This window comes from Oreochromis aureus, linkage group 3, assembly GCF_013358895.1.
Source record: "Oreochromis aureus strain Israel breed Guangdong linkage group 3, ZZ_aureus, whole genome shotgun sequence".
NCBI lineage: Eukaryota > Metazoa > Chordata > Actinopteri > Cichliformes > Cichlidae > Oreochromis > Oreochromis aureus.
In genome coordinates this window covers 42,241,383-42,269,012 of record NC_052944.1, presented here as the reverse complement: position 1 = coordinate 42,269,012, position 27,630 = coordinate 42,241,383, and the positions used below count along the sequence as shown (strand labels likewise).

The following is a 27,630-nucleotide window of genomic DNA, read 5'->3' as shown; positions in this document are numbered from 1 at the left end:
TTTCCGCACCGGAACTAGCATATGCTAACGTGCACATAGTCAATTCAATGGCATCAAGACTGACGGAGTGTGTTTGAGATAACCTCACAAGTGTCACAGATGACATATTTGGCGTTTTTTTTGCTGGTTTGTCGGTAGCAGCTCCTGAAACGCAAGACTGCCACACATCTGTTCGACCAACGCCAGTTAATCTAAACGCCAGTTGATCTGGAACACCGGCAGCACAACACAATGTCATATTTCTCAGGGCATGTTTACCCCACAGATTCACAGGTGTTAGATGTTTACATTCCCAGCTATGTGTTTCACATGAGTGAATGTGTTCCAATGTGTTTCAAAAATAACAAATTAACTGTGAAGGACTTTAATGTTTATAAATCATTTAAATATTATGGAATGTAAAACTTCAGGAACAGAGACACCACTTTGGTAATGCTCTGTTCGTCTGATCATCATTTGATGTTTAAATAATCTAACCATGTCTAACTACTGACTTGTTGTGTGTGCACATTCAAGTACAAGGTCTCTAAAAGATGCTGCATTCTTAAGTAACTCAATCTAAACTCCAGCAGGTAAACAGACAGCAGCTGTTCTTTGTGTTCCTTAGACTGAAAAAAAGACTCTATAGACAGAGAAGAATTGATAAAATAAAGCTTGTTCTATTTTTATTCTCCATTACAAGCTGGTGTGACCACAAATGTCTGAATGGGACAGTTTAAAAATACTTGTATAAAATATGATTTCAAAAAGATTTTGTTTCCTGAACAGAATAATTTTCACATTGATGACGATGTTTGCAGGTTAATAACTTAATAAAGGTTAACAATTACAAAATATTTCTGAAAGGAGAGCTTTTAAAATTATTTAACAAAGAAAAATGCTTTTAACATTTTGTATTGTGAGTTACTTTCTGACATGGAAAATCAGATGTTGAAAGAAAACAGTTTTTAATCCAGAGAGTTCATTCAGGCTCAAGGGAAAGTAACACCTTGTCTTTGCAGATGTTTTCTTCTTTTTTCTTTCTTGCTTAAAAATAAATAAAAGGTAACTAAGAGACAGAAGAACAGTACGGATCCTGCTGCTAGTCCCAGTCCGATGGAAAGTTTATTCCTTCCCCAACTTTCTGCACTCTGAGACTGGAGTTGGTCAGTAGCTGCTGTAGGAAAATGAAGTAAATTTCTTGGAGTTAAAACATTAAAACACATTTCTAATATATAAGGCCTAATGCTCTTTTAAATAAAATGAAATTCAATAGATACATAAATGAAAAAGAAAAATCAGTTCTCAGCACATCTGTTTAATTATAGTTTTTAAAAGTCCAATAAAAACCTTACCGGTTACATTGAGTCGACAACTGGCAGATATGAAAACACAATAACACGTGTATATTTCACACAGGTACAGACCCGAGTCATCAGTCCTGAGTCTGGACAGCTGAAGTCTGATTCGTCCTTCTCTGAGGGCGTCTTTGTCACTCTGGACTCGTCCTGAAAACGTTTCATCCTGAGACTCTGACACCTCAACACCTTCATGAACATGATAGAAGACCCAGGCTGTATTATCAGCTTCCTTTTCGCAGATGATGGAAAAGCTCTCAGCTGTGGGTGTGAACGTCCACTCCAGTGTGATGTTGTGGTTCTCCTCTGCCTGATAGGAGGTCTGTGTCACATTGACTACAAATGATCCTGTTGAGGAGACAGAGAGGGAAAGAGAGGAGCAGACACACTGAGAACTGGAACAAATCTGTTGTTGAGCTTTATTTGGAGTTCATAAAGTGAAGCTGTAAACTAACCAGAGACACATGAGGTGAGGATGATGAGCAGCAGGATCCTGCAGATCATCTTCTCCCTGTGAGAGGAGACAGAGGTGAAGAGTCATCAACACATGAGGTCAAAGGTCAGTCAGTACAGCTAGAAGAAGGAAAATCTACAGCCTGACTTCATTCACTCATTAAAAGGTCTGATCCGGTTCATGCTCCTAATTTTTACAGTGAAAGCTCCTCTTTGAATGTTGATTGCCTTCTGTTTTCTGTCCCACACTGCTTCAATAAGGTTGAGATCCTCTCGAGAGGTCAATCCATGACTGATTGTGTGCATTTCTATCGAGCTGTACTGTTAATGCTTAAGAAGCGTCCAGTCTGACGTTTTCCACATTTTATTTCATACTCTGAAGGCATCTTCAAAGGTCAGTCAGTACAGCTAGAAGAAGGAACAATTTGATTTAAAGCTGAAATATTTTCGTTTTATATTTTTTTCCTTTTGTTGTCAAAATTTGAAAAAATGTTTCTAAATGATAAAGAGAAGTATTAAAATAGGTGTAACCAGGGTTGAAGACAGAAAACCTTAAAGTGCAGGGATATATTCTCTCTTCTCTACAGAGTTAGTCTATTCAGTGAATGTGGCTATTTAAAAAAAAAATGTTGTTTTTTACATTTTACTACTGACTCTATTACTGATGATATCATAACATAGAGAGATAGATAGATAGATAGATAGATAGATAGATAGATAGATAGATAGATAGATAGACTTTGCCTATTTGAATCACTTCTTATGTTTATGCATTTATAAAAGTTCACAAGATTAAACAAGAATAAAGTAGCTATAAAATCAGAAAAACAGTGAAACATTATTAAAACAAAATACCTGTTTGTTTTTCTGGGTGAGTTTCAGCGCTGCCGACGACTCTCTGCTGTTACTGTTACTGCACCTGTAGTCTGAGCGATGTTGGTTTTCATGCTTGCAGTCTTATCTCCATCTCTCTCTGGGCTCACGTCATTTCTGCTGTTGCTTTCATTGTCAGTGTGTTTACACCTTTGTCCAGGGACTAACAGAGTCTCATTGTTCTGTAATGTTTCAAATGCTGCAGTAAGATTGGTTTTCATCAGCTGTGAATAATCTGCAGCTTCAAGGAAAAAAATGAAACATGAGCTCACAGTTCTTATATATTTGCTATGTTTTTAATTAAAACTAGATGATGATTAAAAAGGGCTAAAAAAGTGTTTGATCTTTGGACTTAATTGTAATTATCCACTAACGGGACACACTGCCTGAATAACACGCTCACAGTCAGGATCATCAAATGTTTTAGTACATCTTTCCATCAACATTTGTTTGGATAAAATCTGCTAACTTTAAAGGAAACACTGTATTGTTTACTTGAGTCCATAAATCATCAGTAAACACGCTGCAGTTTACATTGTGTCAACGTGAGAGTCTTCAGCAGTTATTTAGTTTTAGAAGGTGTATTTAGGTGAACCCAGACTATTGAAGTGTTGATGGAACCAGGAGCTGTTTAAATAATCTGTAGCTCAAATATATGAACATTTAACTGAGAGATGTATACAAAAATTCAACATTAAAAATCCAACAATCTAAATAAACATGAACATTAACAGGTTGGGTTAAAGGGTTACAACCTCTAGGGAGTACAAATAAATGTAATTATTAAATGTGAAATGTGAATTTTGTCCTTTTAACCCCCCCCCAAGTGTAATTTCTGTGAATGTGAACATATTATTTTATTTCACATTTAGACTTCAGGAGGAAAACTGTGAGCTCACTTGTTTGTCCACTTTGATGAAACTGGTGTGAATTCTGAGAACCAAAGAGATCTGACAACTGATTTCTGCACTGAACTGACAAAACGTACTTCATTTTCTATCACAGGGTAAAGATATTCATGTTTTTCTTGATCTGTGATGAGTTTCTACATTTAAAATATTAGAAAGGTAACCTAATGTGAAAAAAACAATCACAAAGAGGAGTTTTTTAACTGGAGCTCTTCTTTCCTCTCTCACCTCTGCAGCGAGTGTGACAGTGACATCAGATGAGTCAGAGCTGATGCTGAGATAAGATTGCCAGCAAACCAGAAACTATCACTTCAAGGTCACTTCCAACCAGAGCTCTGCACACATCCGTGTTCCCTCTCATTTTGTCGTGCATTAATGGAGATGTCAATAAACCTTTAGTTCTTTCAGGATCTACATAATAAATGACTGACATCAGCATCCAATGTACACATGATGGCAGCATGCTCAGAAACCAGTATGACAGGCCTTTCTGAGTTCTTTATTTAACTTTCTTAGTCTTGTGTTTGAGTACAGTCAAAATCATGCTAAGACCTTGATATAATACAGTTATCTCACTGAAACATGTTTTTTTTAATTAAACAATTTACTGTAATTAAAAAAAATATACTATATTGTATATAATTGTCCTGTGAAAGGGATATTGTATGGTTACTTAGCTGAGATTATGACTTAGAGGAGAGAAACACGACATCAGCTGAAACTGCTGAGACATCAAAATCTAGTCAATTTAATCAGCAGGCATTGTCTGCTTTATGTTTAAAGGACAGATAGTCTATCGTACTGGGGAGCACCTGAACCACAGGAATTCTAAACTGGTTAATGGCAACTGACAGAAGTAATTTGGTCTGGTTCTTAAGCACCAATCACCACTTTCTATTTTTCTCTATAATTCACTTAAAAATGTGGACTGAGATGAAGAGGATTTAAAGCACAGAGAAGACAAGCCTCATGAATGTATGAATGTTAGAGGTGTGTGTGTGTGTGTGTGTGTGTGTGTGTGTGTGTGTGTGTGTGTGTGTGTGTGTGTGTGTGTGTGTGGGGGGGGTTGAAAAAGGGTAATTCACAATCAGCAGGAGGCACAAGTGTTTCTGTCGACCTGTTTTTGCTTGAAGGATATCACCAACTTTCTATGATTACATGTTGCTGGACTCATTTCCTGTGTGAAATCCTTTAAAGCCTGAAAACATTTCCAGGTAAAATTCAAATTTTTTGAATCTTGAAAAAAAATATCCTCTTCAGTCAGCTAGTTTTAAGTAAATAAAATTCCACTGGACACATGAAAACAATTTTGTCACCAATGGCACCTCCAGCATGATCTCATCAGGCTGTGCTGGTACCCCTCCTCGCTGTATTTCTGGAACCTGGAACTCTCTGTGATCTTTAAGCTTGACAGGTTGTTTAAGCTGTAAGTATTTACTATGGTTTTCTGTTATGAGTAGCACTGTAAAGCACAGGAGGCTGGAACCCAACCGCTCCATCACTGCTGACAGTATTTTGGCTGAAAGCCATAACAACATCACCGCTACTTACCAAAAGGTGAAAGTGCTTGTCATTATTGAACATGACTTAAATGTGTGTCTCATTGTGGCTTCTGCTGTCCAGATTGACTGATCTCATCGTGTCAAAGCATGCAGTGTTTTATTCTAATAAAACTTGAGCCAGAGTTTGTAGATTTGGAGGAATGTTTGAGTCAGTTTTAGGTTTTATTTGTACCACATGTTCATTTTAGGGGACTTTACAAAGAAAAAAAAAACATAAATTATATTAAAAAAAAAAAAAAAATTAAATAAATAAATAAATATAAATACATAAAAATGAGAATATAAAATAAAAAATATAAAAAAAATGTTTTGAATGATGTGAGGATGGATTAGGATCACAGCATTTTCTAATGCATTTCTGCAGCAGTTGTGGCTGTAGTTTACATTGATAAATTAATAGATAGATAAGCTCATGTTAATCCATGTTGAAATCATACTCAGCCAAATGTAGATGAGCTGTCATATCTTAGAAAATCAATACAGAAACACTGAATCGGTTAGGATTATTATTACTAGATTATTTCAGAAGGTAAGAAGGTTAATGTTTTTTCACTGTTTGAACCATTGTTCAAACAGTGCTGTTTGAAGACTTGTCATCCAGTATACGAGACTGAAAACTAGGGGTGATAGAGCTTTTGCTACTGTGGCCGCCAGATTGTGGAATTCCCTTCCTCAGGACTTACGATCCGCTGATTCATTGATTACTTTTAAAAAACAGCTAAAAACACATCTTTTTAAATTTGCCTTTTGCTAACTTTGTTTGTATTTTGTCTTTTTAATCTGTTATATCTTGTAAAGCACTTTGTGATCTCTATCTAGAAATGTGCTATATAAATAAAATTTTACTTACTTACTTACTTACTTACTTACTTACTTACTTACTTACTTCACTGTCACAGAATTTAACCAAAGCTTTCTCCACCAGGGGGCAGTGTTTCACATGAAATTCTATTGAAACGTATTTAGATACGTGCTGTTGTTCTTTTAACTTATTGTATTTCTTTTTAACATTACAACCATTTCCTGCAGCTTCATATTATGTTAGTTTGAAGGTCTTTACCCACCAGGCGTGTTGTGAAAAAACAACAGACTTGGCGCCGTGTTCCTAAGGACCAGTATGCCTCCAAACTCACTTTCTTTACTAGTTTTGCTCTGTCTCCTCTTACAGGGAGCAGACGGTCTGTAGGATCCTGCTGCTCAGCATCCTTGCCTGATTGTGCGATATGGAGAGGTATTTAATTTTGTTTAAAAACACATTAGCTTAATAAAAGAATTAGATAAATTCATTCCACATTAATATGGTCAAAAGAAAAAAGAAAGGGATTTGGACAGTCACACTTAATTCAAATTCCTCTGGTTCCTTTAATCTGTTTAATATTAATAACATTAGTGTCATCTTCTGGATATTCATGATTTCATGAAGGCGGCTTTGCTGTAGTAACTTGACCTGAACCTCAGAGCCAGATATCACTGCACCTGTGACGTAAAGTGGTCCATATAATCTGTATAGTGCTACTCCTTGTGTTATCAGGTGTAATCTTCATTCACTTGTGGAGACTCGCCTCCTGGCTACGTAAAAAGGGGTTGGTCCAGCATAACACAAAACACATTGCTTTAATAAATAGTTAAAGTTTCTGTCCTGAACGACTCCAGGACAGTTTATGTGCACATTAGATGAGACAGTTGTCCAATACAGGCACACACCAGAGAAGTCCAAACTAGTCAGATAATTGGAGTTTAATCAGTCAGCATTAGGCCAAGTTAATACAAACATGGAGAGGAGTTTAATAAAAGAAACAAAATTAAAAAGCGTGTTTATCTAAGAAGCTTAATTGGAAAACCAAGTACTGTTAACTGGCTGCACCTCGAAGGGACTCTGTCGATAACACTGAACTAACACTGAACTTAATTATAGACTGCATATAATAGTGTCAGTAATGTCACCGCCTGGTTTGTGAAACCTCAAGCTGAACATAATGACCATGTGGTGTTTGGAAACTGGACATGATGGAGTGCATCTGGCTGAGAATATGAAGGAGGCTAAAAGAGGCAAAAGATCGACATGTTAATCACATGTTAGGACCACCCTGAAGCGTACTCTGCTGTTTTTTGTTGTCATTGTTGTTTAATATAATTTACATTAAGGTGTTTACTTTGTTGTAAGTTTTGAAAGTATAAAGTGGAACCATAAATTCCTCAGGAAATACTGAGAGCATCAAGCAAGAGTCTCCAAAGGTTGAATCTGTTCATCTGGACGTAGCGTTTTGTGGGAGAAACGTTTCGTCACTCATCCAAGTGACTTCTTCAGTCTCAGCTGACTGCAGGTTTCCCCAAACCTTATAAACAGTACATTTGCATAATGACTGAAACCAGCCCACTGAAGGAACGATGGGCTGTGAGGTCAGTTCCTTAATCATATTATGCAAATTCCCATGACCATTGATCAACAATCACTGACCAAAACCCACTGATCAAAGAACACTGATCAATGGCCATGAGTACCATTCACAGAGAGTTGGGGAATGGCTGCAATCACAGCATTGTAAGATGGCGAAAGATGTACCCTTAGGCCCCCTCCTCGATTCAGAGATGGTCTTTCCCTTTTCACGTAAATTTTTTCAAGCAAGAGTCATTTTCCTATAAAATTTGTTATAAGGTCTCTAACATATTGTATTAGCTTGCTGTTCTCATTACCATTTTTACACATGACAACAGCCAAAATAAAAATATGAAGAAGATAAAAAAGGAATTAAATAATTGCTATTACAACTTTTTAATGTTTGATGCCTTCAGCTTATATCTGTACGTCCAGGGTAAAGTGTTATAGCAGGTGTATAACAAGTGGAACAGTCACATGGTGTAATAAAGGTCAGAAATAGAAAAGGATATAGATGTAAATAAAGGTTAAAGGATAGCCTCACCCACTGCTTCATACAGATTGTTATATAGATTTTATATTCATTGTTTCAGGTAATGTTAGAGAAGATGGGAGAAAATATTGAGCCACATAACACCATGAAATTCTAAGTAGTTTTTGCATAATCTTGCTGAGAGACATTTAAAGTAACTCTGCTTGGTGGAGGAAAGCTTTGCTCCTCAGGTTACCAGAATAAACTCAAGGAAATAATGTTTTATTATTAGAATCAGACGCCCCTGCTTTACTCCAGGTCACTGTTTAGCTTTCAAACATTTACAAACCTGTTTTGTACCTTTAGCACGTTTCAAGTGTTCCTGACTGCCTGAACGTATTTACATGAACAGGTAAGCAGATCCAAGCAAATTCTTCCATTTAATTTGTTAATCAAAACACACACATACAATTTTAATTGTGTTATTGTATTTATGACAGATTGGTTTTCATGAGCAGATGAAATTTTACAAAAAATTTACAATTTCTTATTTTGAACTCAGCAAATGTTTTAATGGGGTCAGATACAAAAAAAAAGTTTAACTCTGTTAACTTTTTTCTTTACACCTTCCTTTTTTATTTAATAAAGCAGATCCTTCAATTGTTGTTTTGGTGCTACTGTGAACTGCCTGCACGTCTACGGCTCATTTCCTATTCACACTGATAATCTGCTGATGAATGAAAACGCATCTAGATTTTCTGTGGGGACCTGGTCTCTGGTTGTCAGTGTCTGTTTTCCCCTTTTTAGTGAGGTGGGAGATGAGAGAACTTTGTGGGAAAAGCTGAGACCGGTGCTGACCAAACTGTGGGTTATTGCACAAAAGAGCCATAAACAAATGTGACATCTCTGAGCATAACACAGTGTGTGTGTAGCGTGCATTCTACATTGCATTCTGCTAACTCTACTTTTTTCTTTATACCTTACTTTTTCATTTAATAAACTACTTATGTAATGAAGTAGATCTTTTTGGTGTTTTGGTGCTACTATGAACTGCCTGCATGTCTACAGCTCACAGTGTGAACAGCTCACTTCCTGAGCTCACTTCCTGTTCACACTGATAATCTGCTGATTAATGAAAACACATCTAGATTTTCTAGATTTTCTGCAGGGACCAGGTCTCTGGTTCTCAGTGTCTTCTAACACTAGTGTTCAGTGTACTGTGATACTTGCTAAAAGTTTCAGCCATAGTAGTTTATTTCTTTTTTAATAATTTATGTTGGACTGAGAGTTCACTGAACGCTACACTGATCCACTGTTGCATTCTGACCTACAGAGTCGTATTAAGCTGGTTAACATGTCATATTTTTCCAATTAGCAACTGACAAAAACTGGAAAAATGTTTAATTATACATCATAGCTGAAAATATTTATATCCTCCTGGTAATTTAAGGTTGGGTTTTTTTTTTCAATTTTGTATGCAATTTTAAATGGCTGTTTATCAGTATATGGGAGACCTGTGCCCCTGATGCCTGAGCCTTGTGCCAGGAAAACCTTTAAATGTGACAAACATAAGTTCACAACATGTCTTTACAACACATTTGACACTATGGAAAAGAAAACATGTTTTATTTCCAGGGAAGTTCACAATTAGAGTCGACATATACCACACATACACTTTCAGGAAAAAAAAAAAACATACCAATATATATACCAGTAATATCAAATGTAATTATGAAACAGCAGATTTTCAATGGGCACAGGAATAGCCACTGGCATTTTGGGTGCTAGCAATTGTTTATTTACTTGTCAATAATTTAAAAAAAAAGCTGTACTGTTTCCCATAAGATTGGGGAAACCTGCAGTCAGCTGAAATTGAAGAAGTTACTTGGATGAGTGACGAAACGTTTCTCCCACTGAAAACGCTACGTCCAGATGAACAGAATCAACTTTTGGAAATTTACTTACCTGGATGATTGAGCATGCATCAAGACAAAATTTTAAAAAAGCTGTTTTACCAATATCAGAATTCTCTCTACAGTAGCAGCAGAGGTTCAGTTTTCTGAGTCAGGACAGATGTAGATATGGGAGTCAAGAAACCTAACTCTAAACCCAGGGTAAATGGGTTCAGTGAATGTGGTGTTGAAAGTGTGGAGGTGGTACAGCATTTCTGGAAAGACCTTGTAGAAGGACACAGTGCCAACATCACAGTCCACATATACTGCAACCTGGTGAGGGGCAGATGAGCAGGGAACACTGATGGCTGTTGATGTGTAATTGTGCACTGCAAAATAATCAGTATCATCACAGTACAGAGACCAGGATTCATCAGTCCTTCCAAACCTGTTGTCATCACCGTTTCCTTTCCGTTTTATTCCTTTGTAAGTCACGACAATAAGAACCTCTCCACTGTGTTCAACTTCCCAGTAAGAACGACCAGTTAGACTGTTAGTACACATCAGCTGAGGACTATCAAATCTGTCAGCATGATCAGGATACAGCTGGTCCTCGTTCATGTGCACCACCTTCCTGTTGTTGTCAGATAGTTTAAGATTACGGTGGACTGTGTTCTGATCCACTGTCAGCTCACAGAAATCTAAAAGAACAACAACACTGTTACTACTGCAATAAACAATGAAACCTCTAATCAAACTAAGACAGCAATTGGCCTATTGTCAACACAATGTACTGGAGAATTAACTGGACATGAACAAATTTCTACAATACGTAACTGAAAAGTAGCCTAAAACAAACTAAATATGAAGATATAAAACTACACACCTGAGCACTACTGAATCCACATCTAAGGATCCACTATGAAACTTTCATAACACATGGGATCACACACCTTTACCTGCCATATATGATTTTTTTTAATGCTATAATAACTATAACTTATAATTTTATATGCACTTTTCACTTTTTTCATCTTCCATGTCAGAAATTTGTGGTCCAAATTTGCAACCTAAAAGTTGCCTTTTAGGTGGTGTAAACATGAAAATCAATTGAACTGTAATATCCTTCATTTTATGTTCTGCACAAGTTTTGTTGGTCTCCCCAAAAAACTTCTAAATACTCAAGAACTGCCCCTCACTGGGCAGTTTCTTTGTAGCAAGCTGGTTCTTCAATAGCACTTTTCTGCTCTTTTGAGAACTCAAAGCATTTTATATCATGCCTCATGCTCAATAAAGCACATTTTTCTATGCCTAGGGATGTTTTTTTCCTGTTTGCACACAGTCACACTCAGATGGATGCATCACAGAGCAACTTGTGGTTCAGTATTGTCCCTAAGAATACTTTGGCGTGCAGATTGTAGTAGCCAGAGATCAAACCACCATCAAACCAGGACACAAAGGAAAGAGATGCATGTAATGTGCAAGCTGGAATGGAGCAAATTGGGTTTAATGACAGTAGGTACTAACATAAAACACACTTACATTTCTTTAGACCTGTTTTCATCCACTGGTCTCCATGAGGATCCATTCTGAAATTAGTAAAAACAAAGAAAAGTACAAACACTTTTAGCTTGAAAAACCAGAAGTTTTCAGCTTTTTTTCCTTCACAGAAGCAAAATGTATTTTCATTATTATGGTATTTTTCCTGCACAATCTTGACTCTTTACCTGAGGGTGTCCAGTCTCCAGCAGGGATTGTCCCATAGAGGAGACAGCAGCTTTATTCCTGAGTCTCCTGGATGATTGTAGCTCAGGTCCAGCTCTCTCAGGTGTGAGGGATTTGACCTCAGAGCTGAAGCCAGTGAAGCACAGCCCCTCTCTGTTATCTGACAACCCGACAGCCTGCAAACACAAAACAGCACATGTCACACTGGCAGAGACAAGTGCTCTTGTTTTATAAATTTTACTGTATTTTGTTTTTTCTGATCTGACCTGAGAGTTTGAAGTGTGCATTGTGGACTCGCGAGTCCTGCACACAGTAGCTCCACTCCTGAGTCCTGCAAGTTGTTGTTACTCATGTCCAGCTCTATCAGTCTAGAGGACGTAGCACTGAGAACTGAGGACAGAGCTTCACAACTTCTCTGTGTGAGGTTACAGCCACTCAGCCTGGAAATGTATTAATGAGAGAATAGAAAATATCCTTTTAATGTTTGAGCTGATCAAACTCTTGAAAGTAGCACTGACTGAAAACTCCCACTAACTTGCTTAGTGGTGGTTGCACACTCACAGAGCTTTTTTGCAGATTTTGACCACTGGCAGCAGTCTCAGGAGCGCTTCAGCTGAAGCTGAGTATGTTTTCAGATCAATAACATCCCAACTTTTTTGTGAAGAATGTAAGATGAAGACCAGAGCTGACCACTGAGCAGGACTGAGATTGTATCTTGACAGTCTACCTGAACTCAAATGACGTTGAATCTCCTTCACTATAGAGTCATCATTTAGTTCATTCAGACAGTGGAACAGTTGAATTTTTTTCTCTACGGGGAAATTCTCATTCACTTTATTTTTTATGTATAGGACTATTTCCTGACTGATCTGCAAGCTGCTTCCTGTTGGTGTCAGTAGGCCTTGTAGGAGAATCTGATTGGTCTGCAGTGAAAGACCCAGGATGAAGCGAAGAAACAAATCCAGGTGTCCATTTGGACTCTGTAAGGCCTTGTCTATTACACTCTGGTAGAAGTGGATTGCAGCAGACTCTTCAGTCTGCTTTGAAGCCGTTTGTTGCTCTTCCATGAGGTTGATACCAGATTTGGTGAATGTCAGATGGACATGAAGAGCAGCCAGAAACTCTTGAATGGTCAAATGGATGAAGCAGAACATCTTCTCTTGGTAGACCCCTCTTTCTTCTCTAAAAATCTGTGTGAACACTCCTGAGTAGTCTGAGGCCTCTCTGACATTAATGCCACACTCTGTCAGGTCTGATTCATAGAAAACCAAGTTGTCTTTCTGCAGCCGCTCAAAAGCAAGTTTTCCCAATTCCTCAACCATCTTCCTGCTCTCTGGACTCCAGTGAGGATCTGTCTCAGCTCTTCCATCATACTTGATGTTCTTCACTTTTGTCTGAATCACCAGGAAGTGAATGTACATCTCAGTCAGGGTCTTTGGTAGTCTTCCATCCTGTCTGGTTTTTGACACACTCTCCATAACTGTAGCAGTGATCCAGCAGAAGATCGGGATGTGACACATGATGTGGAGACTTTTTGATGTCATAACTTGTGAAAATATGCTGTTGGCTTGCTCCTCGTCTTTGAATCTCTTCATGAAATACTCCTTCTTCTGTGGGTCAGTGAACCCTCTGACCTCTGTAACCATGTCTACACACTCAGCAGGGATCTGATTGGCTGCTGCAGGTCGTGTGGTTATCCAGATGTGAGCAGAGGGAAGCAACTTTCCCCTAATGAGGTTTGTCAGCAGCACATCCACTGATGTGGACTCTGTAACATCAGTGAGGATCTCAGTGATGTGGAAGTTCAGAGGAAGTCGACACTCATCCAGACCATCAAAGATGAACACAACTTTGAACTTTTTAAAGCTGCAGATTCCTGCTTCTTTGGTTTCCGTGAAGAAGTGATGAATAAGTTCTACCAAACTGATTTTTTTATCTCTCAGAAGATTAAACTCTCTGAATGTGAATGGAAACATGAGCTGAATGTCCTGGTTGCCTTTGTCTTCGACCCAATCCAAAGTGTATTTTTGTGTTAGGAATGTTTTTCCAATTCCAGCCACTCCCTTTGTTAGCATCATTCTGATTGGTTTATCTCTCTCCTTTGGTAAGGCTTTAAAGATGTCTTCACATCTGATTGTTGTTTCACGTTTTCTGGAAAATGTTTCAATCTGTCTGACCTCATGCTCACTGTTGACCTCTCCGGTCCCTCCCTCTGTGATCTAGAGCTCTGTGTAGATCTGATTCAGAAGGGGCCTTTCCTTTCCTTTTTTCGCAATCCCCTCAAACACACACTGGAACTTTTCCTTCAGGCTAGATTTCATTTTACATTCCCAGCTTCGACTGGGGTACTCTAAAGGAAAGCATAATAAATAAGGCCATTATAATTTAAATATAAGAGAAAAAAAGCACCTTTTAATTGCAATACAAATGCATTTTTAAAGGAAATTCTCTTACTGCTCTGCAGACGGACAGCCAGCTCCTCCTGCTTCATTTCACTCAAAAAACCCACTATGATTTTCAAAAATGCCTCTTTGCTGCCCATCCTCTGCTCCTTATTTTCATTGTCCAACACCTCCTCATCCTTCCGCTGACTCTCTGAGGTTTCTGTGCCATCTGGATTCAGAGCATTCTGCATCTTCTTCAACTCATTCTTCACAAAAAGAAACATTTTCTTTTCCAATATCTGGAACCGAATAAATGACACAGTCTAAAAACATGGAAGATCAGTGGTGGATTGACATATAATCCACTGATATATGTGAGGCTGTGAGCACAGGAAATGTATGTACAGACCATAAATATAGAGTCCCGGTCTGGTAGATGCTGCTGGCAAGACTGGGAATTGGAAACAGATGAGCTTTCTGGATCAACTCTGTGGAGACAGCATGAAAAATCACCATGTGTAACAGTTCCATCGTTTTCAAACAGCATATTGTTGATCTGCCTATCCCAGTTTTAACTGTTGCAGGGACGGCACATAAGACAGAGAGCCATTGATGCCCAGATTCACACCTATGGCCGATTTAAAATCACCAGGAAGCTGGAGAAAACCCAGCCAAGCATAGACCTTCTTGTTGTAAGGTGACAAAGCTAATCACCACACCACAGAGACACACCATGTGTATGTGAGAGGAAAAAAGAAACACATCTAAGCTCTGTTAAAAAACGATTTCGTAGGTATGGGATAAATAAAGTATTTATCCTTACCAAAATCAATTTTATACACACTCCAAGGGTCACAATCTAAAGCTGGACGGGACAACAGTAATAATTAATTACAGCTTACTCTTTAACAGCAGAGGGTTCTCCTTTTTTAAAGTCAATGTTTTGATGCTTTGAATCATCACTCCTCAAAGATACAGAGCTGGTTGTAGGTGGGGAGTCTGGTCTCTGATGGATTCTGAAAGAGAGGAATGAAAATCAGCTGTCAACTACAACAACGGCAGTACAAACAAAAAGAAATTTAAAACAAAAGAATACAGATAGCTTAAAAACCTCTGGTTTCAGTCACTTTTTTTCAGATGTCTGGCTCCTTCTATTTAACTTCACTGAATATCTGAGTATGTCACACATCAGCACGATCCATGTGTGCATTTCCACACAGAAAGCTTTTCATTTGTTTTGTTATTTTTGTTCTTTTCTTTGGTTTTACTACTTTGGTTCAAATGTAAATATTCAGCTGACCTTTTATCCAAATGTATAAATAATAACATACACAAAAGGAAGACAGGGTAAGAAAGACCAAATCAATTTGGAACTTTTTTTAAAGAATTTCCAGTGTTACTTTCTGGGGATTTTAGTTCAATTAATGGCATCAGCATGAGATGATACATGTCATAATTTTTTTTGTTATATGTTATTTGTCATCAGCAGTATGTTTTTTTTATGTTTTTTTCATGTAATTAATTCACTGAACTACTCCTTCTCTTTCTTGTAGACATAGAACATGGTCATGATTTAGGCTCAGGTGTTATATTTTAGGCGTCTCCTTTCAGATACTATCTTGAAAATTTGGCTCCTTCTCTTCACTAAATATCTGAGTCCACCACATATCAGCACCACTAACCAATGTGTCTTTATTTTTATATCTTTATTTATTTTCTGTTACAATACAATAATATTCACTAATGTCCACTGTGATTACTACTGAAAAGTACTGTGTAATGTGAGATGCTGAGTGTGATACCTTTCCATGTTGGTAACAAGCTGAAGCCACCTGGTAAATGACAGAAAATGGAGAAAGTGAGGGCAAAACATGGATTACTATAAAGTGAAACAAAAAATGTGATAAAGTGGAAACATCAAAGACTATCTACATGAAATTGCCAGCTTTTTGTTTAAAGGTTTCCTGCTCTGGTCTCATGATTGTTCCACAGTTTTACTGTGACATAAGTGCTAGAGAGGTTAGCTTGAACTGCAGGCATGCCAGTTTAGCGACTCGCATCACATGTTAATGTTGGCATAAGTTGAGCAGGCTGTATAAAAATAACACTGTCTAGAAACAACATAGTCAATGTTGCCTCAAAGAGCTTTTTTTTAGATTTGCAAGTTAAACACACCATGTGTAGTATAATTTTCTCACATTAAAAATTACTTTTGATGTGTTTTTTTTTCCTCTTTCTCCAGCTCTTGATCAACATCTGTTTTATCTGAACAACTTCCAGGAAATTAACTGAAATGTCTCAATGTCTGTTTCATGTTAAAACATTTACATCTTTTTGTGTGATTCTGCCGGAATCACACAAAAAGATGGTTTGCAATGGGTCATTTACCACAAAATGTCTTTCTCTGATTGTTAGCATTGAGAGTGTTAATTATCCTAAATGCTAGGAGAGATGTTAGTAAGAGGAAGCCGCCCTAAGGATCGGATGGTTGGCGAGCTTGATCAAAGCTTTTGCAGTGTAGATGCAGGGCTACTACAAGGCATCCAGGCATGCAGTCCTAAATCTGAGAACTTTTTGAGTGAACCACACTTGAATGAACTTGCAAAGCACTACAGAGTTGACCTGAAAACAGAGAAGGTTCTGGTGGCCAGAAACTTTCTTGGCCGGAAAACAGAGGCTGGATGTCCACCCAAAGATATGTTGTCTACTGATGCTACCTCAGCATCTCAGTCACAACAGAGTGACTGAGCTATGTGCCACTCTTAAAAACAGACGGCATTCTTTGATACTTCCACCAACCAAGTAACTGGTGATTGCGGCCATAAAAATGATGTACTTTTTTATTTTTGTTTTTTCTTGTTTTTAATAAAGCAAACACATTTCCTGTGTTTTCTTGGTGTACTGTATTAAAAAACAGACTGGAATAAAACAACAAATCTATTGGTGGCTTAATTTGTTGAAAAGCAATTCCTCAGTCTTTAATTTCTGTTTGTGAAATTTTGTGCTTATGCGCTACGTTCGTTCATATCGTTTGCATCTCTTGGGGGCTAAACCCCCCCTGTCCTTAAAACCTAGTGACGCCCCTGTCTGTGACTATTGAAACTTTAGACTTGTTGGACTTCGTGTATAAACACCTTCCGTGTGTTTTTCAACTCCACTCCTACTTTGAGGGCTTGTTACTTGAGAAATACACATACTAATAAGGTAAAATGTAGCATAGCTTCATGAAACACTCCAAAGTAATTGTATAATCAGCTGTTTCTGAAGTGTTTAGTTGGGAACTTTTCCCAGATTTGAGGGATTTTATCTGCGCTGTCCCTTTTAAAAAGTAGGCTGTGTTAAATTCTTTGCTCTCTGTGTATACCATGAACCCAAATAACAGTAAAACAACCACCTTAATCTCATCTGATACTAAAAATGATTCTTAATAAAAATAAAAATCTGATTCTGTTTAGTAAAAATAATTCAAAGCTTACCGAAGGTTCACTAATAGTGTGTCTTCAGTCTCCAGTTCACAATCTTCTTTGCCTTTCAGTTCAGGAGTTGACACACCTTTGTCTTTAATGCAGTCTGACTGGTTTCAGTCACTTTGTGCCTCTGTTTGTCAGATTTCTTTGACTACAGATGAGTTCCTGGTGACACTCCGTAATAGTATTGTGGGTTTTTTTTTAAATTCTTATGTGTATTTCTTCTAAAAAAAAAAGGCGGTTATAATAGTACTGTGCTCTTTTAAAGAGTTTTTTTTATGTTAGCCATTAAATACTCCAATGCCCCTATCTATTTCATCACACATAAAATATTTATGATCAATTATTATAGTTATAAAATATAAATCCCTTTATGATCTATCACCTTTTCTGGTGGTCCAGCTAACTTAATCTGGACTAATAACCATTTAAAAAAAAAAAAAAAAAAAGTTTGGTGCTTCTCTCCTTTTGTCACCTGGCAGACCGACACTGCCAGGGAGTTTGCGGTATGCTGGGAAAATGGTCGACTTCATAATGAAACTAAAAGAATCCAGTGTAACTGGAACAACAAGGCTACTTTATTTTCTTTATTCAGTGAGAGCACGAGCACGACAAAAACAAGTTTATGTGAAAACTCTTTCACATAAAAAAAAGTCAAATCTTAACATCACTTCCTGTCTTTGTGCAAACACACAGCGAGCATTACGATTTCCTCAGAACACTTATGTGAGTGAGGTTATCTGAAATATGCAGATATTTCCAGATCATAGTGATGTATAAACTGTAATCACAGGAAAAAGTTAAGAATCTGCAATCTAAGCTGGAAACATTCATAACACACTGATTTATTGATAGTTGGACATTATTAGAGTAGAGAGCTATTTTTTTTCTTTTTTTTTGTAGACAAAGGTCAGTGTTGCCCCTCTGACCTGATTGGTGTGGTTATAAACTATATGGCCAGGTGGAGGAAAGTCAAGCTTGTGCATTCCTTGACTAGAGAATTTACATTGGGGAGTTTTTACATATCCTTTATTTATTTGGCCAAAAGGGCAGCCAAGATTGTAACATATATAACATATTAGTTCTATAAACATACTCAAAGGGACCCAAAAGAACTAGATTCATTATAGAGCACGAATAGCATAACTCGTTCTTAAATCCTGTTCACAAAGCATGATCAAATATATTACTCATAAACAACACAAAGAAACATCAAAGATCACTTTTTGGCAAAACATCGGGACACTCATTATATATCACATTTCTTTCTGCCCCACTGTGACATCCAGCTCCTCACATCTTACCATTTCTATTCCTCGCACCAAGCCTTTTTATTGATTCCTGCCTTCTGGCAGCCTTTGCTAACTGCCTAACTGCAGTGTTAGCACTCACAGAGGTGCAAGCAATTTAGTTTTTTAGAGCAAGATCAACAAGAAATAAAACCACTATAAAATAAGATGTTTATAACAACAATAAAAAAATATGCAAATAAAAAAAACACCATAAAAGGTTAAAATCACAAGCCATGTAATAAAAAAAAAAAAAAAAAAAAAGCAGAGACCATCAAATAAAAAGAAACCATGGTTCCTCTGGATGATCTCACCCACAAGTTAAAGTGAAACTTCAAAGATTCCCAGATGTGTAAGGAGGTGCCGCAGAGCTGAATCTGGTGGAAAAAAGCAAACAATTTCAAAGAAAAGGACAGCAGAATTATGTATTTGACCTTTTTGTATCATCAGTTGCTTTATTTCTGTCTCCAGCAGCTTCATATTTGTATTTTTATCCTATTTTACATGAGACCAGTGATTAAAATACAGGCCATTTATGCTGATGATACAGACAAAACTTTGACTGACTTAAAACTGATACTGCAGACTGCACATACTTTAGAATTGCCCAATCCTAACAAACCATTCACCCACACAGTGGATGAAAAGGATGGATACATGTTTTGTTGCAAGAGTGTGAGTTTTAGCTTCACATGAGCTTGTGGGCCAAATGTCATAGTTAAAAGATGTACTGTGTTAAACTCAGCATCACTTCTCCCAGAGCACCAGATGGTGAACCATGTGATTTTATAGCAGCCATTTCTGGAATCTGTTCAGCCAGACCTGACCAACAGGATGCTCCCCTGGCTAATCAAATAAAGTAGGATATGCAGTGGTCACAGAACATCTTAGCATTAAACTCATTAATTATTTTCCCTGGGTTGTGTGAAATCCCAGAAAACAAAAACCCTATACAAACCAAATCTGTGCACTGAAGTGTAGTTTATGTTGTGGGGTTGGGTGTTGATACTGGAGTGCAAAATTACTGATGAAAGATGGACAAGAAAATGTCAAAGCCATCAGGTCCTCAGTTTAGAAAAAAAGAGAAAGAAGAGGAGGAGAAATGAGCAAAAGATACAGGTAAGCAGATGTGTCTTTCTATAATGGCAGGTATTATGTATCCTGAAACAAGATAACAATCATTAGTAGGGATTGGGAAAACTTCTGTTTACCTTTGTCAGCCACTTATTAGCCACTAAACACTGATGTGGCTTATTGAATCTTTTGGACCTTTTGGACATTATTAATTAGCCATTAATTGGAAGAGCTGTATCGTTGATTTGCCTGCTATTCTCAAAGTATGCTGAATTTTATAATGATTGTTTGTTAACCGTTTGCATACTCTCTCTCTCTCACACACACTATATAAAATATTTATCTGGTTAAATTAAGTATGGTTCTGTTACAATTGTTGTCCTAATGTTGTCTCATATGCAAATCTGAGTGTGCAGGTGTCCAGGTGTCTCTCTGTTATTGGTGGATCCAGTGGACGGACCATACGGATTGGCTAACGACCTGGAGACGACTTATATGATGACACCGCCATGGACGGCCAGTCATTCATCCTCGGCCCATCCCAGCTGGCAGACTTTATGTTCCCTGTGTAGTAATGTTTGTTTGACACAGGAGCATGTAGGGCTGGACTGCCCTTTTGTTTGATTACAGTTTTCTCATGTTTTTGTTAGTTAGGGATGTAAGTTGCTGTTGTTTGGTTTCATTCTTTTGAGTAGGTAAGTTTGATTTATCCTTGAGATAGGCTCCTTTTGTTTGTTATTCTGGCATTAGGTCCACCCCGAAGTTATAATCCACTCTGTAAATAAATCACCATCAAACTGTACTAATTGTGTGATGTGCTGCTTGGTGTCGGATGAGGACCCTTATGTTATGGTCTGGCGACCCCTTGACGGTTCATAACAGGTTTTTCAACATCACAATGAAATATATTAATGTACAATCGTGTGTGTGTGTGTATTTTTTTTTTGGGGGGGGGGAGAGACTGTCCACCCAGGGCACCAAACAGGCTAGGGCTGCCCCTGACTACTCCCACAGAATTTGATTAGCTTTTTAACAATTTTACCTCTTTACTGTGTACAACTCTAGATACTGTGGCTCCTGTGAAAAAGAGAGCCTCAAATCAGAAGTACTTGATTCTCAAATACACACATTAAGGCAGATAACTCGTAAGCTGGAGAGGAAAAAGCGTATCACAAGTTTAGAAGATCATAATTTAGCCTGGAGAAATAGCTTACTCCTTTATAAAAGAGACCGTGAATAAATCACTTAAGATCATAAATCACTACTTATTCACACTCTCATCACTGACTGGTTAGTGGACTTCTCTGCATGCCAGTCAAGTGTGCTTCAAGTCCAGTCCACTCCCTTGTAAAGTGCTTTTGACCAGAACCTGCAACCACTGGAGAATTGATTAAGGTGCTGCTATGTTGGTCTCACCAAGGCTGCAGAGTGACAAGACTGTGCTTGATTTCCTGACAGTGGAGCACTCCCATATGGTCTAGCGGTTAGGATTCATGGTTTTCACCCTGGTGGCCCGGGTTCAACTCCCGGTATGGGAACATGTCTTTAATGTGGCCACAAGCCAATGTGTTCTTTGTGTTAGTCTTTCCCCATCCTGGACAAGCAGGACTGCTTATTTCAGTAGGAAGTCAAGGTGGTTGTTTATGTGAAAAGCAAATGAGCATCTTTAAACCGAGGGAGTTTTAAATTTATTAATAAAATGTGCACTATTTGGAAGCAGCATGCCCCCTCCCTTTCGACAAGTCGTGTGTGAGCAGCAGCAGCAATGAAGCGCACCAAGGGCCCTCACGCTAACTTTTTGGGTATATGCGTGTGATATAATTTAGAAAAAACATTGGTGCAAATTACATTTCAGTATCATAATGTCTTCTCTTTTTGTGTTTGTTGTAGGGCTGTCAACGTTAGAGCGTTAACGCTGTCATGACGATTAACGCGTTTTACATTTTTAACACAATCAACCTATTTGGAGCGCAGAATGGGCTTTGGACAAACTGCCCGAAATGCATTGACAGCCACATTTCAGGGATCTTGAGTTATTCTGCACTCTATATGAATTAATTGTGTTAAAAAAAATTTAATAATGTTAATCGTGATGACGGAGTTAACGATGACAGCCCTACTTTGTTGGCTTGTTTTTATTTAGTTTTATTTTGCGAGCTGGTCATTAGGTGCCACACCAGCCAGCCAAAGAATCCCCCACCGTCCCGCCCCTCTCCTCCCTGTGCAGCAAGCAGCAGGCGCACCTCGCAAATGGGCAATAGAAAAACGATCAGTGCCTATGCAATCCCCAAAATGCATGGGGATAATGTCAGGACAGCATGGATACGATCAACTTTTGCCAATGCTATAATACCGCCCCCACCACGATGCCCATATCAAAAACCGCCACTGGGAGTACTGTTCAGGTAGCTGCTCTGCTCTGTGTTTGCGCAAGTCATTGAAGAAGATAACATCGGATGAATTAGATCCTTAAAGTTTTTTCGTGACCAAAAAACTAGCTTTACTTTGTTGTCTGGGTCAACTTTGCTAGCGAGAGACAGAGGAACGTATTGTTTCAGAGGAAAACACGAACACTGTACAGTTGAGTCTTAATAGCTTACTTACAACTTTGCTACACTGCCCATAAGGCTACATTCTTTAGGGCTATGCCTGTAACACTCTGCCTATTGCCTTCATATTAAATAATTTTTTGAACAATAATTTTTCATTATGCAAGCTGCAAGTAGAGGTGACATGGGCCGCTAGATTGAGACACAGGCATTAGAGCCTCTTAATGCGTGTTTTGTTTGGGTTTCCACCATCGTGGAATTAACAAAAATAGAGAGGGCATAGCCTATCATATGAAACAGGAAAAGACCGCCGTGTAATCCCTTTATTTCAACAAAGTAACTGTATTCTGAGTAAAACCTTTTTAAACGGTAACTGTAACGGAATACAGTTACTCATATTTTGTATTTTAAATATGTAACGCCGGTACATGTATTCTGTTACTCCCCAACACTGCCAATAATATATTAAATGCCATACTGACGCTGTCATTGTTAAGCATCTACATGGATGTTAAAATCACACCCAATAAATATTTTATCTGAGCTGAGCACTAAATCCAATAAAAGCGCTCTGGACCTCAGACTGGGGTAAAAGTTCATCTTCCAACAGGACAGTGACGCTCAGCAGATTCCAGATGTTGGTAAAGCCACCTCCCTCCCTCTGACTCTCCGATCATCTTTCTCTGTCCCTGATCCCTGCTTATAAACCTTAAATTCAAAGACAAAGACCATCTGTAAAAACAGTACAAGTGTCACCACAGCCCTACAGGACTGTTTTGACAATATGCTTTGGCGTATATTTGCAGAAGGATCAGACTTGGAGGACCACACATCTGCCGGACTCTCATACATCAACTTCTGTACTGAGAGTGTAACAACAACAACAACAAAGACTGTTAAAGTGTTCCAAAGCCAGAAGCCATGGCTTCACACTGAGGTGCAAGCTCTACTAAGAGCATGTGACAATGCCTTCAAATCAGGAGACTTCAATACAGTAAAACCACAAACTGGTTAAAAAAACTAAGCAACTTAGGACCCCACAGCTCACTGTGCACCTGGATGTTAGACTACCTGAGTGATTCCTAAGAACGCCAGGATGGGAGAGCACACCTCCTTCACCTTCATTCTGAACGTAGACGTCTCACAGGGGTGTGTCCTCAGTCCCCTCTTATACTCACTTTTCACCAATGACTGTTCTCCAATTCACAAGAGTAACGACACCACCGTCATAGGACTGATTGACAACAACAGTGATTCAGCCTACAGAGAGGAGGTTCAGCATCGGAAGCGGTGGTGTGACAACAACAACCTGCATCTGAACACAGCCAAGACCAAGGAGATGGTAATCGACTTCATGAGATCAAAGCAAACAAAGCACTCTACCCTCTACATTGATGGGGAGGAGGTAGAAAGGGTAGAGAGCTTGAAGTTCCTCGGGGTCCACATCTCGACCGACCTTACACAAACACAAACATTTCCCACCAGGTAGGAAAAGCACAACAAAGGATGTACTTCCTCAGGAAGTTGCGTCAAACCCAATTACCCCAGAGACTGCTAATTAACTTCTACCACTCCACCATAGCGAGCCTTCTGACCTACTGCTGTACACTCTGGTTCAACTGCTGTACTGCGGAGGGCAAGAAGAAACTGCAGCGGGTGGTGAGGGCAGCAGAGGGGACATGAATGTGTTGATGCAGGTAAATAAACACACAGGTAAGAGTTTCTGTTTATTGTGGATTGAAAATATCCAGTAAAAGTCTATAAATGTGTTTCATCATTGATCAGGTTCAAAGTCGCCCATTCCAGACATCATCTGTCTGCTGAACACATAAAGCAGCTGCTTCTTATTCCATCAGAAAGAAGAAGGACTAGAACCAGGATCCTGCCTCATTCATTGGAAAACAGTGTAGGATCTGCATAAAGAGACAAAGACAGAGTCAAGAAAAAAAGTCTGTCCACATCATGAAATCTGGTCTGGATCAAAAATCAGCTACAATGATTCTGTGAAATCCCCAGTTTCAGAGCATGGACTCTGCCTGCTCTGAAAAACTGGTCTAAACTGGTGTGAAATCCCCCAGGTCTGTCAAAAAGATGGAGATCCCTAAGGCCTCAAGCACCTGAGTCTGTCTAAATAAGAGATTTAATATCTGAGGATAGCTGTTAGAGTAAGTCTAGAGTTCAGAAATATACACATACGATTGTGCTAATTCGTAATTTTGCTTCAAATGTGCTATTAGAATTAACAAATGTAATAAAAGCACAGACTCAGGCCCTTTAGATGAAGAGCCAATCCAGACCCATACAGGGATAGCTGTGATCTATCATATCTGAACGCAGCAGTGCATTTAGACTGTGGTCTGAACATGGACTTAAAACTTGTCTAAACTTCTGAAAAACTGATTTTAAACTACCTGAAAGTAAATTTAGAACACAAGTAGTCTTATAAAAAGACTGATATAAAGTGCTGTTAACTGGTCTGAGAGTGTGAATCCTGGTCTGACCTCGGGCCTTCCACCTGTAGAAAATAAATCCAGCCAGAAGTAAAATCAGACCCAGGGTCAGTATAGAGGCTCCAATGGCGATCAGCGTAGTTGATTCAGATGTTGATTTGTCCGAGGACGGATCTGAGTCAGACAGGACAACAGACAGGTGAGCAGTCAAATATATATATTTGTGTGTACAGACAGACAGACAGACAGGTATTTACCCCAGTCAGTGATCAGAGGTTCCTTCAGGCTGGCGTGCTCCACCACACAGGAGATCTTCTCTCCAGACCTTCAACACAAACATCACTGATTTACAGACCACTCACAGAAGTGGACGTGGACCTGGACCTGAATCTGGATCTGATGTGGACTCACCTGGGTGTGTACTCCAGTTGGGAGTGGGTCTGGTAGTACCAATCACCATTTGGCATCTCTTCAGTGGAAGTGACATCAGAAGACACGGCCTGTCCATCTCTGAGCCAGCTCACTTTGATCTTACTGGGAAAGAAGTCGTAAACGCTGCAGACCAACATGGCAGGATGCTGACCAGAAGGCGGGGTCATGGACTTAATTCTGACAGTGGGCTGGACTGAAAACCACATAGCCATTATATTTCTGTTGTATATTTCTATTGTGGCAATATTATGTGATGGTATTTTTCATGTGCTTTATTGACAATAGGATTTACAGTGGCAGGAATACTTTTCATACTGATCTGATACCAAATAATGACATGAATACAAAAGCCGATAGACACTTCTACCATTCATCTACAGAAACATCTTTAGCTGTCAGAATAACTGCATAATTTCTGTTATTTGGTGCTTTATGTTGTAAGGTAAAGATCCTACATTAATACAAGGAAAACAAAGAAAACTACAACAATCATATGACCCCCTATGAGCAAGCGCTTTGGCAACAGTGAGACGCAAAAACTCAATTTTAACAGGAAGAACCCTCCAGCAGAACCAGGCTTGGCCTGGATGGCCATCTCCTGCAACTGGTCGGGGTGAGGGGAGGAAGACAAGACAAAAGACACGTTGTGGAAGAGAGCCAGAGATCCAGCCATAACTATATGCTTATATAGTTGTGTGTCGAGTGTCCTATATGCTATAGCAAAAAAGGAAACTTTTAAGCCTAATCTTCTGATAATAACCTGATAATAACGAATTACAGTCGTCCAGCCTTGAAGTAATAAGTGTATGAACAAATATTTGGTGTCACTCTGAGCAGGATTTTTCTAATTTTAGAGATACTGTGCGAATGGAAGAAAGCCGTCATACATTCATTCATTCTTTCTCTTTCGCTTATCCTTATCAGGGTCGAGGGGGAACTGGAGCCTATCCCTGCTGGACAAATCGCCAGTCTCTTGCAGGGCAAACACAGAGACAACCATTCACACCTATGGGCAATTTAGAATTACCAATTAACCTATCCCCACTAATTGCATGTTTTTGGCCTGTGGGAGGAAGCTGGAGTACCCAGAGAGAACCCACGCAAACACGACGAGAGCATGCAAACTCCACACAGGTGGTGAATTCAAACTCAGAACCTTGCTGTGAAGCAACAATACCAACCACCGTGCCACCATGCTGTCCCAGATGCAGTCCTACATATTTGTTTAACATTGAAGGGCAGAATGACTCTGGTCAAAAATGACTCTTTTTTTGTTTGTTTTTGAAAGCAGGATATTTTAAAATTAAAATGATTAATTAACATTAACAGTGTCAGTATGAGTAGCTGTGGCATTAATAACTGTAAGTAACTGGAAGTTTTACCACCAGGATGCAACGCAAGCTGTATTTACACAAATATTTGTTAAATCATCTTTTTCTTTGTAACTTTTATTTAAAGTTTTAATTTATCACTGAAATGACTGAATAAAAACAGAACTCCAGTAGACTCAGAAGTTCTAAATGAATTTAAACCTTCAGGTGTTAAAGGATTATTAAACTAAGACATTCAGAGTGTTGGTCATTATGAGGATGAACATGATCATCTGATGATGTCACACAAATTACATACTCACCTGATTTAGTCAGAATAGCCCGATCATTAATATCAATGTTGTGATGGCAGTATGTTGCTATCTTAAGTCTCATTAAATTCAGGTCTGCAGTATCATTGTTCCAGACCTCCGCCAGCCTTACTCCATACTCAGTGAATCCAACATACTCCCCCACATTGCTGCTGAACCTGATGTACTCCATCTTGTTGTAATAGTGAGAGTAGATGTACTCCATGTTCTCAAGCTCAGTGGAGTTAAAGTCACAGCGATCCACCATATACTCTAAAAATCCATCTGAAGAACAAAACAGAACCACAATGAACTGCAGACTGTGGAGTACTGACTTTACCTGCTGTGTAATGGATGACAAAGCATAAACCAAAGGTGTCGAACTCCAGGCCTCGAGGGCTGGTGTCCTGCAGGTTTTAGATGTGTCCTTGATCCAACACAGCTGATTTAAATGCCAAATGACCTCCTCAACATGTCTTGAAGTTCTCCATAGGCCTTGTAATGAGCTAATCATTTGATTCAGTGTGACCCAGGGTGAGATCTAAAACCTGCAGGACACCGGCCCTCGAGGCCTGGAGTTTGACAGCCCTGGTATAAACTGTATGTTGTATTGACAAGTGATCAATGTATTAATCGTTATACAGATCAGTGACCAGTGTATTAATCGATATGAGTATATTGATCAGTGATCGATGCATTGATCGTACCTGCATTGTGGATGCTGATGAAGAGGAGGGTGAAGCAGAGAAAAGATGAAGCCATGTT

At 38.7% G+C, this 27,630-nt stretch overlaps 2 protein-coding genes, 1 long non-coding RNA gene and 1 other non-coding gene across 4 annotated transcripts; 1 reads left to right on the top strand and 3 right to left on the bottom strand.

Moving 5' to 3' along the window:
• Window positions 1-1,084: 1,084 nt before the first annotated feature.
• Window positions 1,085-1,839, bottom strand: LOC120439374. Its single transcript, XR_005612601.1, has 3 exons — window positions 1,793-1,839; window positions 1,407-1,685; window positions 1,085-1,156 (listed from the first exon to the last, which is right to left on the bottom strand). It is a non-coding gene; the product is annotated as an uncharacterized LOC120439374 (long non-coding RNA).
• A 7,752-nt stretch (window positions 1,840-9,591) lies between these two features.
• Window positions 9,592-13,758, bottom strand: LOC116318197 (NLR family CARD domain-containing protein 3-like). The gene is made up of 5 exons (XM_039610286.1): window positions 12,161-13,758; window positions 11,866-12,039; window positions 11,602-11,775; window positions 11,417-11,463; window positions 9,592-10,575 (listed from the first exon to the last, which is right to left on the bottom strand). Exons 1-5 carry the CDS (start codon window positions 13,675-13,677, stop codon window positions 10,034-10,036), a joined length of 2,454 nt encoding a protein of 817 aa, XP_039466220.1. The 5' UTR covers window positions 13,678-13,758; the 3' UTR covers window positions 9,592-10,033.
• Window positions 13,759-21,279: 7,521 nt separating this feature from the next.
• trnae-uuc lies at window positions 21,280-21,351 on the top strand. Its single transcript has one exon. It is a non-coding gene; the product is annotated as a tRNA-Glu (tRNA).
• A 2,883-nt stretch (window positions 21,352-24,234) lies between these two features.
• LOC116318201 (H-2 class II histocompatibility antigen, E-S beta chain-like) lies at window positions 24,235-27,630 on the bottom strand. Its single transcript, XM_031737147.2, has 6 exons — window positions 27,573-27,630; window positions 26,878-27,150; window positions 25,224-25,437; window positions 25,070-25,137; window positions 24,864-24,986; window positions 24,235-24,275 (listed from the first exon to the last, which is right to left on the bottom strand). Exons 1-6 carry the CDS (start codon window positions 27,625-27,627, stop codon window positions 24,250-24,252), a joined length of 759 nt encoding a protein of 252 aa, XP_031593007.2. The 5' UTR covers window positions 27,628-27,630; the 3' UTR covers window positions 24,235-24,249.